This window comes from Salmo salar, chromosome 08 (assembly GCF_965601325.2).
Source record: "Salmo salar chromosome 08, fSalSal1, whole genome shotgun sequence".
In the NCBI taxonomy this organism is placed as follows: domain Eukaryota; kingdom Metazoa; phylum Chordata; class Actinopteri; order Salmoniformes; family Salmonidae; genus Salmo; species Salmo salar.
The window spans coordinates 24,690,537-24,713,548 of NC_138298.1; the positions used below are offsets into that span (position 1 = coordinate 24,690,537).

The following is a 23,012-nucleotide window of genomic DNA, read 5'->3' on the forward strand; positions in this document are numbered from 1 at the left end:
GACAAAACTGAAGTCAACGTGTTCTTTTTTTATTATGAAGGTATAAATGATGGTACATTAGGACACACCATCATATGAGACTAAAAACTAAATGCACATTGAATGCAAATTAAATGAATACACAATTGATATAAAACATTGAAAAACAAACATCTTAAAGTTTGCAATTTAAAATTACATGCATTTGTATGTAAAGGCACATTTTGGAAATTATATATTTAAGTACTTCATATTTATGAAATCAAATTGATGTAAACGTAATAATGTATAGCTCTATACAATTCCATTTTTATGTTGAAGTTTTGAGTAAAGCTGCAAGCCAGTGGCAAAGTGCTGCATGACACCCCAACATGTTGACTTCAGTTGAGTTTGTTACAGTAACATTCACAAGAATAAAGAACATTTTCAAATAAACTGAGCAACTTGACCTCATAAATAAGATACATTGTAGTGGTGAAGTGCACAAGGACCCAATGTGGATTATGTTATTCTTCTCACATACTTTCCCTATATGACCATTTCCTCACAAACTTGAAATATCCTTCACATAATACTTTAAATCACATAATAGAGCATAAATACTGCATGAATACAAAATAGGTTGGGGTGTTCAAAGCAACACTGGCGGTGAATGCCTGGCGAACACGACCCTGAACTGGGGTGGAGTCCCTACTCCTCTCGCAGGCTCTGCACTGCGCTGTACTTCTTACAGGAGTTCTTAAGGCAGGCAGGGGGCCAGGTGATTGGCCAGCAGAAGGAGCAGGGCACCTGGGTCTGCACGTTCCTCTCAAAGAAGTTGAACACGGGGTTCCACCAGGTGTTGGTGAGGTAGTTGTTGGGAGAGCACCGCAGGGCCTGTCAACAAAAACAACAGACAACTTAAACGTGAGCATTACATCATAGGAGACCTCTTCATCGCTGGTACTGATACCAACACAGTGCTGTGGATGATCCTCTACATGGTCGTGTATCCAGATATCCAAGGTACTACATCTTCAAACAGGCTTCCTGAAATGCAGGAAGAGGGGTGTGGAGGACCAGTTCAATGTAACCTAAAGAGAACTCCTTGTTGTAGCATGATGTAGTACAGTACCCAATCATAATGCTATGTGTAACATATCCAGTGTCCTATTTCCCAATGCTCGTTGCTTTGTAATAATGTTTTCCATGTCATTTGTACCCGTTTACGCCACAGAGAGGGTGCAGGCGGAGATGGATGCGGTGGTGGGCCCAGACAGGGTCCCGTCTCTCACTGATAAAGGCAGCCTGCCGTTCACGGAGGCCACCATCATGGAGGTGCAGAGGATGACTGTGGTGGTCAGTTAAGAACAAATTCTTATTTACAATGGCGGCCTATCCCGGATGACGTTGGGCCAATTGTGCGCTGCCCTATGGGACTCCAAATCATGTGATACAGCCTGGAATCGAACCAGGGACTGTAGTGACATCTCTTGCACTGAAATGCAGTGCCTTTGACCGCTGCACCACTCGGGAGCATTAGCACAGCAAACAAAGACAAGGAAGAGCCTTACTGAAGAATAAATAGTCCTCTTTTTAATTTTTTTTGTCTTTTAGCAGATGCTCTTATTAAGAGCCACTTACATGAGCAATTAAGGTTAAGTGCCTTGCTCAAGGGCATATCAACAGATTTCACCCAGTCAGCTAGGGGAATGGAACCAGCAACCTTTCAGTTACTGGCCCAACCTCTTAACTGCTAGGCTACTACCCAGCCAAAAACAATTGTAAACTTTGGCATAAACATCTATCAATACTAGTAATATGGATATGTACAACATCTCATTTTGTGCAATTTAATAATCAATGAAATTGTTGACAGTCACGCAATTGACACAACCACAAGGGAAGGAGCTGTAATAGTAAGTGTCAGGCCCTATTATGATGTCAGTCTTAGTTTTGTCCAGCAGAGGGAGTAACACCATGCCAACACATTATACCACTTCTATAACCTACTCATTGTGATGACACTGCTATCAAACAAATGTTCACACTTGCAATTCACAGAACTATGGGAGGTTTACACAACATTTCCCTGAAACATAAAGGTCCTTACGTTAACATTAGGTTAATCATTATGTAAACATGCAGAAAGCGGTCTTCTCTTGAGGTGAACCTCACAGGGTGGGTACAGCCATCTATCATCATGATCCTAGCCAGGCCTAATGGATGAGGATGAGGGTGTACTCAGTCGTGTAAACACTGTGGTAGGTGGTTCAGAAGCGTGTGTGAGTGCTTCTGACATTGCACACACACACACACACACACAGCTAACCTTGTGGGGGGACACAATTCATCCCATTCAAAATCCTATTTTCCCTAACCCTTACCCGAAACCTAGCTCATAACCCTAAAACTAACCCTAGCTCCTAACCCAAACCCTTAACGTAATTCGAACCTTAACCCTAAACCCCCTAACAACATGTCCCCAGTTGGTCAAATTATTGCTTGTTTACTATTCTTGTGGGGACTTCTGGTTTGGAGCTATTTCTTATTGGTCTATTAACTAATTTACCAACTGGTGATTTCATCAGGCAGGCCAAAACTACATCCCACTAAAATTGCCTGAAATTCCAGCCTGCTTTTCAAACAGCTCTTACATTACAATGGCATTATCATAATTCTCACAATTTAACATATTATTCCAACCTCCGTGTCACAATATATTTAAAACACAGGTAAATCAAGTTTTTGACTGCACTGGGCCTTTTAAACTGCTGTGTTGTCAGTATTTTCTTGCACATCCACCAAGAGGTCTGCAGAGAAAGCAGTAGAGATTGAACAAGCTGCTTGTCAAAAGGGACACTTTTTGTACTTTGTCTCATTCTCACTGGTGGGTGTAATTAATTCATCTTATAAAGAAGATTCTAAAGCAGCAGTATTCAACTCTGACCCGACGAGATCCAGAGCCTGCTGGTTTTCTGTTCCACCTGATAATTAATTGCACACACCTGGTGTCCCAGGTCTAAATCAGCCCCTGGTTTTTGGGGAACAATGAAAAAATGCTAGTGGAGCTGGCTTCCAGGTCCAGAGTTGAGTTTGAAGGTTCTGAAGACTGGTAAGCAGTTTCTGCTGGATAGTATCAGTCCATCTGCAGTATCATCAATAATCTACTTTATCATCAGCCCAACCAATCACTGGACCCATATGTTCACTTGGCTATGCATGCCTCTCTCTAATATCAATATGCCTCGTCCATTACTGTCCTGGTTAGTGATTACTGTCTTATTTCACTGTAGAGCCTCTAGCCCTGCTCAATATACCTTAACCAACCATGTTGTTCCACTTCCTACTTCCTATGCGATGACATCACCTGGTTTAAACGTCTCTAGAGACTATATCTCTCTCATCATTACTCAATGCCTAGGTTTACCTCCAATGTACTCACATCCTACCTTACCTGTCTGTACACTATGCCTTGAATCTATGCTATCGTGCCCAGAAACCTGCTCATTTTGCACTCTGTTCCAAACGTGCTAGACAGCCAGTTCATATATCCTTTAGCCGTACCCTTATCCTACTTCTCCTCTGTTCCTCTGGTGATGTGGAGGTTAATCCAGGTCCTGCAGTGCCTAGCTCCACTCCCACTCCCCAGGTGCTATCATTTGTTGACTTCTGTAACCGTAAAAGCCTTGGTTCCATGCATGTTAACATTAGAAGCCTACTCCCTAAGTTTGTTTTACTCACTGCTTTAGTACACTGCCAACCCGGATGTCTTAGCCGTGTCTGAATCCTGGCTTAGGAAAACCACCAAAAACCCTGAAATCTCCATCGCTAACTATAACATTTTCCGGCAAGATAGAACTGCCAAAGGGGGCGGTGTTGCAATCTACTGCAAAGATAGCCTGCAGAGTTCTGTATTACCATCCAAGTCTGTACCCAAACAATTCGAGCTTCTACTTCTAAAAATTCACCTTTCCAGAAACAAGTCTCTCACTGTTGCCGCTTGCTATAGACCTCCCTCTGCCCCCAGCTGTGCCCTCGATACCATATGTGAATTGATTGCCCCCCATCTATCTTCTGAGCTCGTGCTACTAGGTGACCTAAACTGGGACATGCTTAACACCCCTGCCATCCTACAATCTAAGCTTGATGCCCTCAATCTCACACAAATTATCAATGAACCTACCAGGTACAACCCCAAATCCGTAAACACGGGCACCCTCATAGATGTCATCCTAACTAACTCACCCTCCAAATACACCTCTGCTGTTTTCAATCAAGATCTCAGCGATCACTGCCTCATTGCCTGCATCCGTAATGGGTCTGCGACCAAACTACCACCCCTCATCACTGTCAAACGCTCCCTAAAACACTTCTGCGAGCTGGCCTTTCTAATCGACCTGGCCGGGGTATCCTGGAATGACATTGACCTCATCCCGTCAGTAGATGATGCCTGGCTATTCTTTAAAAGTGCCTTCCTCACCATCTTAAATAAGCATGCCCCACTCAAAAGATTTAGAACTAGGAATAGATATAGTCCTTGGTTCACTCCAGACCTGTCTGCCCTTGACCAGCACAAAAACATCCTGTGGCGTTCTGCATTAGCATTGAATAGCCCCCGTGATATGCAACTTTTCAGGGAAGTTAGGAACAAATATACACAGGCAGTTAGAAAAGCTAAGGCTAGCTTTTTCAAACAGAAATTTGCATCCTGTAGTACTAACTCAAAAAAGTTCTGGGACACTGTAAAGTCCATGGAGAATAAGAGCACCTCCTCCCAGCTGCCCACTGCTCTGAGGCTAGGAAACACTGTTACCACCGATAAATCCACTATAATTGAGAATTTCAATAAGCATTTCTCTACGGCTGGCCATGCTTTCCACCTGGCTACCCCTACCCCGGTCAACTGCCCGGCACCCTCCAGAGCAACCCGCCAAAGCCCCCACCATTTCTCCTTCACCCAAATCCAGATAGCTGATGTTCTTAAAGAGCTGCAAAATCTGGACCCATACAAATCAGCCGGGCTAGACAATCTGGACCCTCTCTTTCTAAAATGATCTCCCGAAATTGTTGCAACCCCTATTACTAGCCTGTTCAACCACTCTTTCGTATCGTCTGAGATTCCCAAAGATTGGAAAGCTGCCGCGGTCATTCCCCTCTTCAAAGAGGGTGACACTCTAGACCCAAACTGCTACAGACCTATAAAGCCAAGTTAACAAACAGATTACCGACCATTTCAAATCCCACCGTACCTTCTCCGCTATGCAATCTGGTTTCAGAGCTGGTCATGGGTGCAACTCAGCCATGCTCAAGGTCCTAAACGACATCATAACCGCCATCGATAAGAGACATTACTGTGCAGCCGTATTCATCGACCTGGCCAAGGCTTTCGACTCTGTCAATCACCACATTCTTATTGGCAGACTCGACAGCCTTGGTTTCTCAAATGATTGCCTCGCCTGGTTTACCAACTACTTCCCTGATAGAGTTCAGTGTGGCAAATCGGATCGCCTGTTGTCCGGACCTCTGGCAGTCTCTATGGGTGTGCCACAGGGTTCAATTCTCGTGCCGACTCTCTTCTCTGTATACATCAATGATGTTGCTCTTGCTGCTGGTGATTCTCTGATCCACCTCTATGCAGACGACACCATTCTGTATACTTCTGGCCCCTCTTTGGACACTGTGTTAACTAACCTCCAGACGAGCTTCAATGCCATACAACTCTCCTTCCGTGGCCTCCAACTCCTCTTAAACGCAGGTAAAACTAAATGCATGCTATTCAATCGATCTCTGCCCGCACCTGCTCGCCCGTCCAGCATCACTACTCTGGACGGCTCTGACTTAGAATACGTGGACAACTACAAATATCTGGGTGTCTGGTTAGACTGTAAACTCTCCTTCCAGACTCACATTAAGCATCTCCAATCCAAAATTAAATCTAGAATTGGCTTCCTATATCGCAACAAAGCATCCTTCACTCATGCTGCCAAACATACCCTCGTAAAACTGACCATCCTACCGATCCTCGACTTCGGTGATGTCATCTATAAAATAACCTCCAACACTCTACTCAACAAACTGGATGCAGTCTATCACAGTGCCATCCGTTTTGTCACCAAAGCCCCATACACTACCCACCATTGCGACCTGTACGCTCTTGTTGGTTGGCCCTCGCTTCATACTCGTCGCCAAACCCACTGGCTACAGGTTATCTACAAGTCTCTGCTATGTAAAGCCCCGCCTTATCTCAGCTCACTGGTCACCATAGCAGCACCCACTCGTAGCATGCGCTCCAGCAGGTATATCTGACTGGTCACCCCCAAAGCCAATTCCTAATTTGGCCGCCTTTCCTTCCAGTTCTCTGCTGCCAATGACTGGAACGAACTGCAAAAATCTCTGAAGCTGGAGACTCATATCTCCCTCACTAGTTTTAAGTACCAGCTGTCAGAGCAGCTCACAGATCACTGCACCTGTACATAGCCCATCTGTAAACAGCCCATCTATCTACCTACCTCATCCCCATACTGTATTTATCTTGCTCCTTTGCACCCCAGTATCTCTACTTGCACATTCATCTTCTGCACAGCTACCATTCCAGTGTTTAATTGCTATATTGTAATTACTTCGCCACCATGGCCTATTTATTGCCTTAACTTACATCATTTGCACTCACTGTATATAGACTTTTTGTTTTCTTTTGTTCTACTGTATTATTGACTATGTTTTGTTTATTCCATGTGTAACTCTGTGTTGTTGTATGTGTCGAATTGCTACGCTTTATCTTGGCCAGGTCGCAGTTGCAAATGAGAACTTGTTCTCAACTAGCCTACCTGGTTAAATAAAGGTGAAATAAAATAAATTACAAAATAATCTCTGTCCATCTGCTGTATTATCTATCTGCTTATACTACAGGACAGTATCATGTCACCTGGACATTGGCCATGGTGTGGTACCACCAGAAGAGAAACGATTACTCTATCTAGATCACTGGAGGTTGGTGGCACCTTAATTGGGGAGGAAGGGCTCGTGGTAATGGCTTTAGCGGAATAGGTGGATGGGTGATCTAGAATAGGGGATTCCATTTGTTCCGTTCCAGCCATTATTATGAGCCGTCCTCCCCTCAGCAACCTCCACTGATCAATATCTCACCTGGATGACCAGAAGAGAATGTGTCATTTATTTTTAAGATGTTTCACTGTCACATACACCAGATAGGTGCAGTGAAATGTGTTGTTTTGCAGGGTCAGCCAAAGTAGTACGGCGCCACTGGAGCAAATTAGGGTTAAATGGCTTGTTTAAGGACACAGACAGATTTTCACGTTGGGTATTCCAACCAGCAACCTTTCAGTTACTGGCCTACCCCTCTTAACCCCTAGGCTACCTGCCACCCCTTTACTATATCTAGTATCAGCATCATTCTAGATTCTACAGTATCAGCATGTCACCTGGACGTTGGCCATGGTGTGGTACCACCAGAAGAGTCGTGAGGTGATGAAGTAGGCCACCACCACATCCACACTGTAGTGTTCATGGGCCACCAGAATACACACCACTCCCACAGCAGCCAGCAGCCAGCACATCAGGTGGTACCACCAGAACGTCCGCGGGGAGTCTGGACGAGACAAAACACACACAGGAGGTTCCTTTATTTCATTTACCTGGTCAATGTCTAAGTGGATGGCCATATAAACACGAGTCTGGAGTGTGTGTGGGGGGGGGGGGGGGGGGGGCACAGGGGGTTGTGTATGTCGTCAGTAAGGTCAGACATTGCATCCTCTTGAACAAGTCCAACACAGGAGGGAAGGTAATAGATCAGGGCTGTCAAACTCATTCCATGGAGGGCCTTCTTCCAATTAAGACTTAGACAACCAGGTGAGGTGGGAGTTCCTTACTATTTAGTGACAAGAGAGAAATGAAAACCCACAGACAGCCCCGTAGAACGAGTTTGACACGTGTCATAGTGCAGGGTTTCCCAAACTCGGTCCTGGGCCCCGCCTGGGGGCACGTTTTGGTTTTTGCCCTAGCACTACACAGCTGATTCAAATGATCTAAGCTTGATGATGAGTTGGTTATTGAGTCAGCTGTGTAGTTCTAGAGCAAAATGTGCACCCGGATCAGGATCAGACCACACCTGGAAAATGTCCCTCCATCAACAAAATGTATATCTGCCCGGTAACATTACTACCTATGGGACCTTGTTTGACCTAACAGATAATCTAACCTAGATGAGAATATGATATACTTGTTAGTTATCAATAATTAACAGTATTTAGATGTGTGTGTGTGTGTGTGTGTGTGTGTGATATTTTATCCAGTACTAACACTCTTTAATAAACAGGTAGGTGAGGGTGAGCATGACGGTGTGTCCGCTGTAGAGGAAGTCACCACACATGAGGTGGGAGCCGGTGATGGACAGACCGCCGCCGGAGATCAACGTCAGCACACGCTGCATCTTAGCGTGAGAGTCTCCATACAGCTGAGAGAGAGAGATGGAGGGAGAGAGAGAGAGAAAGAGAGGGGGGGGGGGGGGGGGTTGAGAGAGAAAGAGGTAGGAGAGAGAGATTAGCTTGACAGACAATACAAGCAGCTTCAGTTACAGGAGTAAAGAACATTGTACAAAACATCATTGAAACATCACAGTAACACAAACAATGTTCCCGTGTGGCTCAGTTGGTAGAGCATGGCACTTGCAATGCCAGGGTTGTGGGTTTGATTCCCACGGGAGACCACTACAAACAAAATATTAAAAAGTATGGACTCGCTACTGTAAATCGCTCTGGACAAGTGCATCTGCTAAATTACGTACAGTTGAAGTCAGAAGTTTACATACACTTAGGTTTGAGTCATTAAAACTAGTTTTTCAACCACTCCACAAATTTCTTGTTAACAAACTATAGTTTTGGCAAGTCGGTTAGGACATCTACTTTGTGCATGTCACAAGTCATTTTTCCAACAGATTATTTCACTGTATCACAATTCCAGTGGGTCAGAAGTTTACATACACTAAGTTGACTGTGCCTTTAAACAGCTTGGAAAATTCCAGAAAAGTATGTCATGGCTTTAGAAGCTTCTGATAGGCATACCTGTGGATGTATTTCAAGAACTCAGTGCCTCTTTGCTTGACATCATGGGAAAGAAATCAGCCAAGACCTCAGAAAAAAAATTGTCGACCTCCACAAGTCTGGTTCATCCTTGGGAGAAATTTCCAAATGCCTGAAGGTACCACGTTCATCTGTACAAACAATAGTACGCAAGTATAAACACCATGGGATCACGCAGCCGTCATACCGCTCAGGAAGGAGACGCGTTCTGTCTCCTAAAGATGAACGTACTTTGGTGCAAAAAGTGCAAATCAATCCCAGAACAACAGCAAATGACCGTGTGAAGATGCTGGAGGAAACCAGTACAAAAGTATCTATATCGACATAACCTGAAAGGCCGCTCAGCAAGGAAGAAGCCACTGCTCCAAAACCGCCATAAAAAAGCCAGACTACGATTTGCAACTGCACATGGGGACAAAGATCGTACTTTATGGAGAAATGTCCTCTGGTCTGATGAAACAAAAATAGAACTGTTTGGCCATAATGACCATCGTTATGTTTGGAGGGAAAAGGGGGAGGCTTGCAAGCCGAAGAACACCATCCCAATGTTGAAGCACGGGGGTGGCAGCATCATGTTGTGGGGGTGCTTTGCTGCAGGAGGGACTGGTGCACTTCACAAAATAGATGGCATCATGAGGAGGGACAATTATGTGGATATATTGAAGCAACATCTCAAGACGTCAGTCAGGAAGTTAAATCTTGGTTGCAAATGGGTCTTCCAAATGGACAATGACCCCAAGCATACTTCCAAAGTTGTGGCAAAATGGCTTAAGGACAACAAAGTCAAGGTACTGCAGTGGCCATCACAAAGCCCTGATCTCAATCCTACAGAAAATGTGTGGGCAGAACTGAAAAAGCATGTGCGAGCAAGGAGGCCTACAAACCTGACTCAGTTACACCAGCTCTGTCAGGAGGAATGGGTCAAAATTCACCCAACTTATTGTGGGAAGCTTGTGGAAGGATACCCGAAATGTTTGACCCAAGTTAAACAATTTAAAGGCAATGCTATCAAATACTAATTGAGTGTATGTAAACTTCTGACCCACTGGGAATGTGATGAAAGGAATAAAAGCTGAAATAAATCATTCTCTCTACTATTATTCTGACATTTCACATTCTTAAAATAAAGTGGTGATCCTAACTGACCTAAAACAGGGAATTCTTACCAGGATTAAATGTCAGGAATTGTGAAACTGAGTTTAAATGTATTTGGCTAAGGTGTATGTAAACTTCCGACTTCAACTGTAAATGTTTGGAAGTGTTAATATGAGCCTGTGTTAAATGGATAGAATTGTACCTATCCAATGAAATTGCATTTAACCTCGCCAGTGTCGTCATCTTTCTCCCATCAGATCACTGTACCACAATACCCAGAAAACCTCGATTCCCTGGGGCATATATTTCCGATCGAACTCAAGACCGGATGCGATAACGTTTGTGTCTCCAGGGTTCGAATCCAAAATGGATTTTTTATGAGCAGCTATTGAGCATGGCAGGCAGATCGATATGAGTTCTGGAGGGAGCCAGGATGAGATCACGGCATGACTTGGTTCACATGCCATAGCTGAGACACACACACACACACACACACACACACACACACACACACACACCTTGGGGGCACAGGTGAAGTGATTGCCGGGTACAGGAAGGGTTGTGATGTACATGGTGACGCAGCGGTACAGGTAGAGGGTGCCAATCAGGAAGAAGAACCTCCGACCTGCAATCGACCTGGAAACAAACACACAAAGGGAAAATACATGATGTCATCAAACAGGCCACTGTTAAAAGGGCTGCGGAACATTTCTCTTGGACATAGAACAGTGGAGGCTGCCGAGGGGAGGACGGCTCATAATTATGGCTGGAACGGAGCCAATGGAATGGCATCCAACCATGTGTTCGATGTATTTGATACCAGTCCACCTATTCCGCTCCAGCCATTACCACGAGCCTGTCCTCCCCAATTAAGATGCCACCAACCTCCTGTGACATAATAATAATGAAAATGCCATGTTCAGCATACCGTAGCACTTCATATAGCCTACAATCACTGTCTTATACTGTTAAACCTGAATGTTGTATAGTCTGGTTAGAATTTCACATATATCTGTGTCAAAGGCTATCCCGATGTCCCAAGATAACCGTTCTCTTACTTGTATCTGAGGAAAAGCCACTGTATAACCCAGATTCCCACCAGGAGCATGCCGTTGATCTCGGTGACCGTGAACGCCCACTTCACCCGGTCGATGTAGTCAAAGAACTTATCGGGCAGTGGCGGGCTGTTCTCCTTCTCCGGGACCCTCTCGTGGACGACCGTGATGACCACGGTGGTCAGTACCAGGTTGAATATGGCGTAGAAGAACGCGATGGCTGTCTTCCACCACTCTGTGGGCAGCCGGTTGCCCTTGGCGTCGGGCAGCGAGATCTTGACGTAGTCCCTGTGGTGCCCGATGACCTTGCGTAGGCATCGTTTCGTGTCCTCCGGAGTGTTTTGCCCGTGTTTGGGGCAGTTGGCGTTGGGGAGGACCCCAAAGACACTGGCGAGGACCCCGCTCTCACCATCCATGCCCGGGTCCAGATGGGATGCAGTCGGGTCCACGAGCGCCATGGTCCGACACTGTCTACTGTCCACACACCAATGAAGAACTCTCTGTTTCACCCAAAGTCAGCTAGTGCCTCTGAGGGTCCTGGATAAATAGGAATTAGTCCTTGTTGTTGGGCCTACTGTATTTGGTTTGACTGAGGCAAAGATGTCTTTCCCCCTGAAGAAGAACAAGAGGTTAGGATTTCAGTTTCATTTTGGTTCAAAAGGTGTTTACTGTGTGCTTGTTTCCTGCAGGAGAAAACAGAAAGGAGACACTGGAGAGACTTGAGCCATAATGGAAGGATGGAATGCCTATCTGAGGGTAATCACTGGCTAATGTTCCCTCATTGTCTTCAATTTGGCTGGAGACAGACATGTCTGTTGGAAACTCATGACAACCTCTTCTCATTCTTTAGTTAACAACAAGCAGCCGTACAGTACACTAATATCCACCACCATTACATTAGCAAAAGGACAGTTGTAAACTGAGATACTAATTAATAATACCAGATGTCAAGGAAGTCATCATTGCGAAATGCTAGCAGGCTACAGATGTAGGATCTTAATCTGATCACTCTGTTGCAGGAGAACTTTCCTGCAATGCAGGACATTTAAAATGTGTAGTGTATTTGAGGTTTAAAATGGCTTCTGAAATTTGTCATTTCCAATTTGAAATTTCAGACTTGATTCTCCCTATTGAAAAATGTATCAAAACCTACAAACATTTCCATTAAATATAATCCACATAATAATTCAAATTTCCTGTTGCTGCAGGATTATCTTCCTGCTGTATCAAACTAGCAAATCATATATCTGTATGTCCCTTTCATTACTAACTCTTCAACTATCAGCTCCTGTCCTGTGATTTAAATAGTTTGGGTTTAAATACCACATTTTTTCCCCCAAAAACCTGCCAACCTTCCAGGCAAAAAAATAAATAAAAATTGTCATTTCTCAAAATAGGTAGTCCAGGGATGATGCCAGAACCAAAATAGGAATCACTTCCCCAAAGGTTTTCATAATGTAGCCTAAGCAAGGCTGCTGGCTTGCTTTAATGCAATAGAACATTTGTACATGAAAAGCCATGGCTCCATAATGATGATTTAGGATTAGGATGATGAGAAGCAAGGCGGTGCTGGAAACTTCAAGATGTTTACTTTAATTCCACTACTCTTTATATTTAGGATTAGCAAATTAAGGAGATGGAGTTTACTGTACTAGTCGCTCCTGGATGTATCAGCTTAAATGTTCCTTTTATCAACATGCTCTTTGTGGTGTTTACAACTGCAGGCTACTCTAGGGTGTTGACGTGAGTGTTTATTTTAACCTTTTGTAGTTGGATATTTCCCACAAGCACTGGCTCATTTACTCTTTGAAGGCTCTTATTTTGGGGACTCTGACAATTGCACCAGACAGCCTACTTCTCAGACCTGAGTTCAAATACTATTTGAAACACTATTGCTTTATTTGTGGTTAATTGAGCTTGCATGGCTTAATGGACCAATAGAATAGTCCAAAAACTGAAAACCCCACCCACCTGGCATTCCAGGCAGACTAGAGCAAACACTCAAAAGTATTTGAAATATTTCAAATAGTATTTGAACCCAGGCCTGGTGCTTTTATTTGAACTGCAAGCGTGTTCTTTCTGTCAAGGAGGATCTGGAACGCTTATCAAACCATTTGTAGCTCCGCCACGGCAATGTAGTTCTCTTTCTGTCCTCCCCTGCCTGAGCTTATATCCCAGCCTCCTCTCTTCTTCTCTCCTCTTGTCTGACTATAGCTATTCCAGCCAGGAGCGGTCCAAATGCAGGCTTCACGTGTATAGACTATATGTTCTGCAAGACTGCCTCAAGTAGTTACAGTGTAGAAGCTGCTCACTGTACACCATGTCACTTGGCTTGTGTCGTCCACCTTGCATGGATGTTTGGAGATTCAGGAAATGGAGATTGGTTGGGAGATGCATCTAGTACATCTGTATGCAGTTGCTTTATGAAGAGTGCTTGCCGGACAGGCTGTCACTGTACTGTAGGCTAGATCTGAGACTTGAGAGAGCAGAGAGAGAGAGCAGGTAGAGCGAGAGAGATAGCGCGAAGAATTATAGAGGAAGAGGTGAAAAAAAGAGCGAGAGGAGAGGTAGAGAGGTAATAGGTAGAGAGGAGGAGATAAACAAAGAGAGAAGAGGGAAGGAGAGACAGAGGGAGGTAGACACAGATGGATAGAGAGAGAGGGAAAGAGAATAGGTAGAGAGAGGTAGACATGGGAGGAGAGCGATAGAAGAGAGAGAGAGGGGTGTCTGTGGAATGCCTTAGAACCTATGGACTGTCTCATAAAGGGAGGACACCAATCAGAGGGGCTTTGTCCCGATGCACAAGAACACACAATCCCATTGTACCAGCTGCCCATCCAGGTAAAAAGACACATAGGGCTAGTAATTTGACACACACACACACACACACACAATGCATAGACACATTACACCGACTGCACTGTACTTTGAGGTTTCTTTGAGCTAAGAAAAGAGAGCCCAATCCATTGCTTATCCAGCTTTCAAAGAGAGGGCATCTGGCTTGATTGAAGAGTCCTAAGCTAAGTATAACCTCTGACTCCAAGGCCTACTACAAATGTAGTAGGCCACGGGGTGGATGGATGACTGAGACCACGGAGTTGGTATCCTCTATCACAGATACAGATGAAACTCTTAGTATAGGGAGGCTCCAGTGTACCTGCGAGATTCACCCGGCCAAAGAGCAAAGTGAGTGTGTGTAACATGAGACTGACTAAAACCTGTCGACAGACACACCTCTCCTGCGTCACATTCCTCCAGGTGCGCGCCCCACACACACCACACACACACACACACACACACACACACACACACACACACACACACACACACACACACACACACACAGAGAGAGAGAGCAAGGGGTCGCCTTCTGAAATTCAAAGTACATTTTTCTCTGTTGTCTTTAATTATTAGAGAAAATGTTATTGCAACCACATACTTAAACTCTCAAAAAGTGAGCAACTGTAGCTACAAAAATAAAGAATTGTTAATTTGATGTGGGAGCAATAGATAGTTTACTGTCAACTTTCCAGAGGTGGACAAACTAGGCAAAACAAAGGACCATGACTTACCTCAAGCCACAGGTCTGTTGACTAGTGGTTTCCATTCGCGCGCCAGAATAAAGCACAGATTCTTGGACACAGGACCATGAGTTTATTTGGGACTGAGCCTTTTTTCTTGTTTCTTTTGTGTTGAAGGGGACCCCCATTTAAAGCATCCATGAGGTTTGAGGTGTTAAACCTGGTGCCTGGTCCTTACTAACTAGTGTGTATATATCTGGGATTGATTTAGTGACTCAAATGGGGTGATAATAATGGTTGGTTTATAACACGTTTCCAAGTTTAGTTGTTTATTGAAACTGAATTGATATGCAGGCTTCACATGTATAGACTATATGTTCTGCAAGACTGCCTCATGTAGTTACAGTGTAGAAGCTGCTCACTGTACACCATGTCACTTGGCTTGTGTCGTCCACCTTGCATGGATGTTTGGAGATACAGGAAATAGAGGAATAATAATTCCTAACTTTACCTTGTGTTTGTGTTTATTCTTAAGTTAAAGGAATAGATAGTGTTATTTCATATACTGTGGAGGCATGCTATATTTCCTTAGGTGGACCATATTCTTAGAGGTATTTTACCCACTAGGTAGAAGCACTGCACTATTTTATTTATGGTTTTCAAATTGATGTAGTTCTGTCCTTGAACTGTTCTTGTCTATTAAATGTTCTGTGTTATGTCATGTTTCATGTGTACCCCACGAAGAGTAGCTGCTACTTTTGCACCGGCTAATGGGGATCCTGATAAAACACCAAATGGTTAGGCCAACACAGTCCACATGCTGCCTATCGACCCACCCTAGATACAATTTCCTAACTGATAATAACAGGTCCCTCAGAAGAGAGGGCTGCTCACAGAATATGAATAACAAAGTAGAGTACTTTGCACCTGACCTGAAATAGGCCGCATCCTGGTTTTCCAACTGAGCTGTTTAACAACTGTACGGTGGCGTCATCCCTTTGCCTTAGGCAGATTGACCCAACAGTACAAAACATGGTTTCATTCACCGGGGAAAATCGCCCCAACAGCAACACTGACGGAGAAAATAATGAAGTAATAAGGCCCAAGGGGGAGTGGTATATGAGCAACATTCCACAGCCAAGGGCTGTTCTTAGGCACGACGCAACACGGAGTGGTATAGTAAAAAGAAAGAGAACGCAACACAGCATGATATTGCATTCCACTCTTCCAATACAGGAGACATGAACCAAAAAGGATGCCAGTAAAATGTACTTTAAATGGGGATAATCTCTGCCTGTTCTTGCTCTCTACCTCTTTTCAGTTAATGATGAGGGCACTTAAGGAATGGCCTTTTTCTATTCTCCTGCACTTCAAAAGCTTCTGCCGCCTTTTAAAAGGTGCGAGTGCATCTCCGGCTTACAAAATGCATCTTATACTGAAAAAAAATATAGATGCAACATGTGAAGTGTTGAGCTGATTTTTTTTTTTTTTAAACCTTTATTAAACTAGTCAAGTCAGTTAAGAACAAATTCTTGTTTTCAATGATGGCCTAGGAACAGTGGGTTAACTACCTTGTTCTGGGGCAGAACGATAGATTTTTACCTTGTCAGCTCAGGGATTCGATCTGGCAACCTTTCGGTTACTAGTCCAATGCTCTAACCACTAGGCTACCTGCCGCCCCAAGATCCCCGTAAATGTTCCATGTGCACAAAAAGCTTATTTCTCTCAAAAATGTTCCCATAAATTTGTATTTCAACCCTGTTCTCAGTGAGCATTTCTTATTTGCCAAGATAATCCATCCACCTGACAGGTGTGGCATATCACAAAGCTGATTAAACATTACACAGGTGCACCTTGTGCTGGGGACAATACAATGTCACTCTAAAATGTGCAGTTTTGTGACACAACACAAGTATCAAGGTTTGAGGGAGTGTGCAATTGGCATGCTGACTGCAAGAATGTCTACCAGAGCTGTTGCCAGATAATTGAATGTTCATTTCTCTACCATAAGTCGCCGCCTCCAATGCCATTTTAGAAAATTTGGCAGTATGTCCAACCGGCCTCACAACCACAGACCATGTGTATGGCGTCGTATAGGCGAGCGGTTTGCTGATGTCAACATTGTGAACGAAGTGCCCCATGGTGGCGGTGAGCTTATGGTATGGACAGGCATAAGCTATGGACAACGAACACAATTGCGTTTTATAGATGGCAATTTGAATGCACAGAGATACCGTGACGAGATCCTGAGGCCCATTGTCGTGCCATTCATCCGCTGCCATCACCTCATGTTTCAGCATGATAATGTACGGCCCCATGTCGCAAGGATCTGTACACAATTCCTGGAAGCCGAAAATGTCCCTGTTCTTCCATGGCCTGTCTACTCACCAGACATATCACCCATTGAGCATGTTTGGGATGCTCTGGATTGATGTGTACGACAACGTGTTCCAGTTCCTGCCAATATCCAACAACTTCGCACAGCCATTGACGAGGAGTGGGACAACATTCCACGGGTCACCACAATCAGCTCGTTTCGGATAGAACACCATCTCCCTGACTCACAGAGGTTTCGCTTTCTCTTATGTAACAAACTTCTGTGAGGATGAGTGTAAACCAATAACTACGGTCCTGACTGTTGCTCTCTGAACAAAGCTCTATTAGGAATCCTATATCAGTAAATTATATAGACAAGTAAGCACATCAAAGGCAACATGTCCTTATCAAGAAGCCTTCTCTGTCTCCTCTCTTTCTGTAGCGCTGAGGCCAATACTCAATGTTTTGATGCTTCACTGAAGGCTATCAATCAATGGCAGGTCCCTCAATGCTCTCTCAAGGTTACAGACAGTGCAGAGAGCGTCATAAGGGCTAAAATATGCTACAGGGCTTCTATGAGTAAGTAAAGGTGTGGATATAAGTATTAAGTCTATAATTTCTTTCTATTCGTATTTACTGTAACTAATATTTTTCAGATGAGATTGGAGATATTTCTTTCCAATGGTGTCCTCCACATGACTGTACTGTGTACTGACCTGCAGGTCAACAGATAGCCTCTCCACCAGGCTAGTTTTCCACTGGTCCTCCCAGCTGTGTGCACAGCACAGCCTGTTTTTCCACCAGTCCATCACTACTGCTGCACCCAGCTCTCTCTCTGAGTCTACAGGGATGGGTGGTGATGGGAAAACTGGCAGCCAAACCTATCCCACAGACTGAGTAATGGATGGCACTCCACTCTCCCCATGTTAGCTATACTAGCTATTTCTAGAGGAGCCACCCTAGCTGCCATGAAAGCTGTACTTTTCTCTAGAGGAGTCGTGAAACTGCGGCCACCATTTTGGGCCCCACGTAATGACATGTTACATGATAGCTGTCCAGTTATTTTGTCAGATTCACCATCAAAGGGAGGGTTAAAAATAAAGCAGAGTCACTACCAGAAATTACTCAGCCCTGTGGTGATCAGAGCTCATGATAGTGAAGAGTCCCCATCTAAAATCCTATTTTCCTTAACCCCTAACCTTAACCCCTAACCCTAAAACTATACCTAACCCTCAACGTAACCCCTAACACTAACCTTAATTCTAACACTAACCTTAATTCTTCTTAATTGTAACCCTAACCACCCCTAAAATAGCATTTTTTCCTTGTGGTGACTGGCAAAATGTCTCCACTTGAGGATAGTTAAACACACACACACAAACACAGCTACTGCTTCTGCTCCCACAGAGAAAAAAACATACCCTATTCAAGAGCTTTGCAGTTTAGTTTAGAAATGTTTGGAAAGCAATCACATCATATTTGAGGAGACATTTTATGGGAAGCCCTAAGTGGACTATGATTCTAAATGCAGCTTTGAAAATATGGATGTATGTTTATGTGAGAGCGGTTAATTATGCATTTGTAGACAGTGGTTTACATACACTGTGAAGGCTTTATGGCACAGCACACACTAGTAGAATGAATGATGGCAAGTCCCATCACATAGGTCAGGATTCAGTGTATGTCCTTTCCCACTGTCCAATCAATGCATTTGATTTAAATAAAGTTCAGTCAGTGAATAGATAATGCACAGTAATCAAGATGAGGTACTGCCTAACAGAGGAATATTGCCATATTGTTGTCTGTTAATAAGACCTTTTTAGAAAAACCCCAAATTTCCACATTTACTTTGCCTTCTTCAAATTTCTTCGATTTTAGCTCTATCATTGAGTCTTCTTCTTATTGCAATGATCGCTCTCTTTCTCCGATACCTCTCCTTCTCACTCAACAAGAGGGGCAAAAGGCATTGGAAGGACGGACGATTTAAATCAGTTTACCAAATTTTTACCAGCATGTCACATGTGCAACCAGAGGAAAATAAATCCTAGACCACCTTTACTCCACACATAGAGATGCATACAAAGCTCTCCCCCGCCCTCCATTTGGCAAATCTTACCATAATTCTATCCTCCTGATTCCTGCTTACAAGCAAAAACTAAAGCAGGAAGTACCAGTGACTCGCTCAATACGGAAAGGGTCAGACGACGAGGATGCTACACTACAGGACTGTTTTGCTAGCACAGACTGGAATATGTTCCGGGATTCATCCAATGGCATTGAGGAGTTCCCCACCTCAGTCATCGGCTTCATCCATACGTCCACTGATAACGTCGTTCCCACAGTGACCGTACATAAGAAATCCCGCTATGCCCTCAGACGAACCATCAAACAAGCAAAGGGTCAATTCAGGATTAAGATTGAATCCTACTACACTGGCTCTGACGCTCGTCAGATGTGGCAGGGCTTGAAAACTATTACCGACTACAAAGGGAAACCCAGGCGCGAGCTGCCCAGTGACGCAAGCCTACCAGACGAGCTAAATGCCTTTTATGCTCGCTTCGAGGCAAGCAACACAGAAGCATGCACGAGAGCACCAGCTGTTCTGGATGACTGCGTGATAACGCTCTCGGTAGCCGATGTGAACAAAACCTTTAAACAGGTCAACATTCACAAAGCCCCTGGCCAGACGGATTACCAGGATGTGTACTCAAAGCATGCGCAGACCAACTGTCAAGTGTCTTTACCAACATTTTCAACCTCTCCCTGACCGAGTCTGTAATACCTACATGTTTCAAGCAAACCATCACAGCCCCTGTGCCCAAGGAAGTGAAGGTAACCTGCCTAAAGGATTACTGCCCCGTAGAACTCACGTCCGTAGTCCCCTCAGGGGTGTGTACTTAGTCCCCGTCTGTACTCCCTGTTCACCCACGACTGCATGGCCAAACATGACTCCAACACCACTAAGTTTGCTGACGACACAACAGTGGTAGGCCTGATCACTGACGAGACGGCCTATAGGGAGGAGGTCAGAGAACTGGCAGTGTGGTGCCAGGACAACAACCTCTCCCTCAATGTGAGCAAGACAAAGGAGCTGATCGTGGACTACAGGAAAAGGCGGGCCGAACAGGCCCCCATTAACATCGATGGAGCTGTAGTGGAGCAGGTCGAGAGTTTCAAGTTCCTTGGTATCCACATCACCAACAAACTATCATTGTCCAAACATACCAAGACAGTCGTGAAGAGGGCATGACAAAACCTTTTCGCCCTCAGGAGACTGAAAAGATTTGGCATGGGTCCCCAGATCCTCTAAAGGTTCTACAGCTGCACCATCGAGAGCACCCTGAACGGTTGCATCACCTTCTGGTATGGCAATTGCTCGTTAACTGACGGTAAGGCGCTACAGAGGGTAATGCATACGGCCCAGTACATCACTGGGGCCAAGCTTCCTACTGTCCAGGACCTATAAACTAGGCGGTGTCAGAGGAAAGCCCATAAAATTGTCAGAGACTCCAGTCACCCAAGTTATAGACTGTTTTCTCTGTTACTGCACGGCAAGCGGTACCAGAGTACCAAGTATAGGACCAAAAGGCTCCTCAACAGCTTCTACCACCAAGCCATAAGACTGCTGAACAATTCATAAAATCCCCACCAGACTATTTACATTGACCATCCCTCCTCCCTTTTTGTACACTGCTGCTACTCGCTGTTTATTATCTATGCATAGTCACTTCACCCCCACCTACATGTACAAATTACCTCAACTAACCTGTACCCCCGCACACTGACTCAGTACCGGTACCCCCTGTATATAGCCTCGTTATTGTTATTCTTATTGTGTTAGTTTTTATAATTATTTTTTACTTTAGTCTATTTGGTAAATATTTTCTTAACTCTTCTTGAACTGCACTGTCGGTTAAGGGCTTGTAAGTAAGCATTTCATGGTAAGGTCTACACTTGTTGTATTCAGCACATGTGACAAATAAAGTTTGATTTGATTAGAATTGTAAACAAGTTCAAGCCTGTCTTCCATCAAGACATAGGACCAAATAACATGTGCATGTTCCTACTCTTTTACATGGAAAAATAATTCACCAACAGCACATAGCAGTAACTTTAACCTTTCCCCTTAGAAGACCAACATGGGCAGGTCTCCGGTCTCGGGTCGCCTGAAACCACTCCGTTACACCCTGGTGGCTTAGCCACACATGGGTGGGTGCCTGGTGGATAATTTCAGGGTATGGAGACTGTTAGGGCTCCAGGATTACAGGGCAGGCGCCGGGGCGGGTTGTGTCTGTGTGCTGAGCAGCAGGTCTCCACATTTAACATTTACTTTTCAGGAACAGCCCTGGTTAGTTAGTAGGACACAGCCCCCCCACCTTCATTTACCACCATGTTCTAAAAGGGGCACCAGGGTGAGGTGAGGATTCCGCCATGGAAATAGTAATTTTAAGGGTTCCATGAGCTGTTCTGTCTTGTAACTCAATGGAATGCCATTTCCAGACCTGCTGCAATTGGAAGTGGGCCGGTATTGGATTAATGTAATGTAATTAGACGAAGAAACATTTGAACATCTACTGTAGCCTACATCATTGGCTTGTACATTACACGTATTCTATTCAAATACTGTATAGTTAGCATAGTTTAGACGTTCAAAAATAACATATCACCTGTAGAAGTGTGCCTTGTCTACAGTATTTCCTGTCCCGCGTCATGCTGCCAATGAATGATAACGAACCTGTTCTCTTGGCCCTAATAAAGTATCTTCACATGACATCATCATTTCGTGCACAATATTAGGCTAGTATTCTTTCACCACTGAGGCATCTTTGCTTGCTTATTTAATATTGGGAAAGATCATGTTTGAATTTGGAAACTAGGCTATTTGGAACTGTGCATGACTATAGGCTACACAGTGAATGAAAGAAAAACGTATTTTGTTGCCGAACTACAATGACGTGACCTATTGGCAACATAACATAAATTGGCGATACCAACCTAGATCACAATAATTATCTTCACAGGTTGTAATATTTATTCAATATAATGCAATTCACTCTAGGCTATTTAGTAGCCTAGCATACGTGCATTTGGTTATAATTCATTTCATATAGAGCATATCGTTTATCAACCTACCTGTCTTGCTTGGGATCCTCTCCAGCTGTGCGCCTTGTTCTTTCAGCGTCCAAACTCCTAATGTTTACATGGCTGGAATGAACTCTGTCTTTGAGCGTGCGCTCCTCCCATACGCAACATACAGTGGTCCAACCCCTCTCTGTATTACTGTACAGCCTAGCCTACAGTCAGCTGCAGAAACTGTCGCCAAAAACATCACTTATTTACATACCTGCCCACTCCTTTGTAGAAAGATGATTTAATAGCAAGCATACAATTGTTTTACCTGACCAGAGGTGATAGACATGATAAAGCAACCTTCCAATACCCACCCATTCAAAGATTTCTTGCATAGCATTTTGAAATGCAAGATATGCATTTCAATCTTTTTCTAACTTTCAATAATGAATTAGGACTACAATGTATACAACTGGTTATTTGATTGCAATTCAATTTATGTTTAAAAATATTTATATTTTTAACTCTCATACAAAACATCTAAAAAATAAACATGCTCTATTTAAGCCAGATTGTTCACGCTTCAAAAGAGGTAAAGCCCAGTCTTAGCCAACTAGGCCTACATGATGATTAACAAAAATAGGCTATTTATTCCCAGGCCTGTCCTGTAATGAGGACATTGGATAAGTACATAGCCTATCATCACACTTCTTTCTTTGATGTGGGGGTTAGGCGTTTTCCAAAGACGCAAACTACAGGGCCAACCATATGCAACATTTAGTTGGCTACAAGTTTTAGTTTACAGTTCAATTCTTCATCGATTGCTTTTAATGTTTTCTAATAAAGTCTGTCTTTACGATAATTGTTTTAAATGTTGGATAATATTTTGTATGCAT

At 43.9% G+C, this 23,012-nt stretch overlaps 1 protein-coding gene across 1 annotated transcript; it reads right to left on the reverse strand.

Annotated features, from left to right (window-relative positions):
* Window positions 1-8: 8 nt before the first annotated feature.
* On the reverse strand, window positions 9-22,331 carry sgms2a (sphingomyelin synthase 2a). The gene is made up of 6 exons (XM_014209638.3): window positions 22,180-22,331; window positions 11,213-11,821; window positions 10,673-10,790; window positions 8,281-8,434; window positions 7,404-7,570; window positions 9-855 (listed from the first exon to the last, which is right to left on the reverse strand). Exons 2-6 carry the CDS (start codon window positions 11,665-11,667, stop codon window positions 670-672), a joined length of 1,080 nt encoding a protein of 359 aa, XP_014065113.1. The 5' UTR covers window positions 11,668-11,821; window positions 22,180-22,331; the 3' UTR covers window positions 9-669.
* Between the last annotated feature and the right edge of the window lie 681 nt (window positions 22,332-23,012).

Coding starts and splice junctions, on each gene's coding strand:
- sgms2a (XM_014209638.3), bottom strand. CDS start 11,667: ATGGCGCTCGTGGACCCGACTGCATCCCATCTGGACCCGGGCATGGAT. Junction 8,435..10,672: donor ACTTCACCTGTGCCCCCAAG/GTGTGTGTGTGT, acceptor TCTCTCTCTCAG/CTGTATGGAGACTCTCACGC. Junction 7,571..8,280: donor CTACCTGTTTATTAAAGAGT/GTTAGTACTGGA, acceptor TGTCTCGTCCAG/ACTCCCCGCGGACGTTCTGG.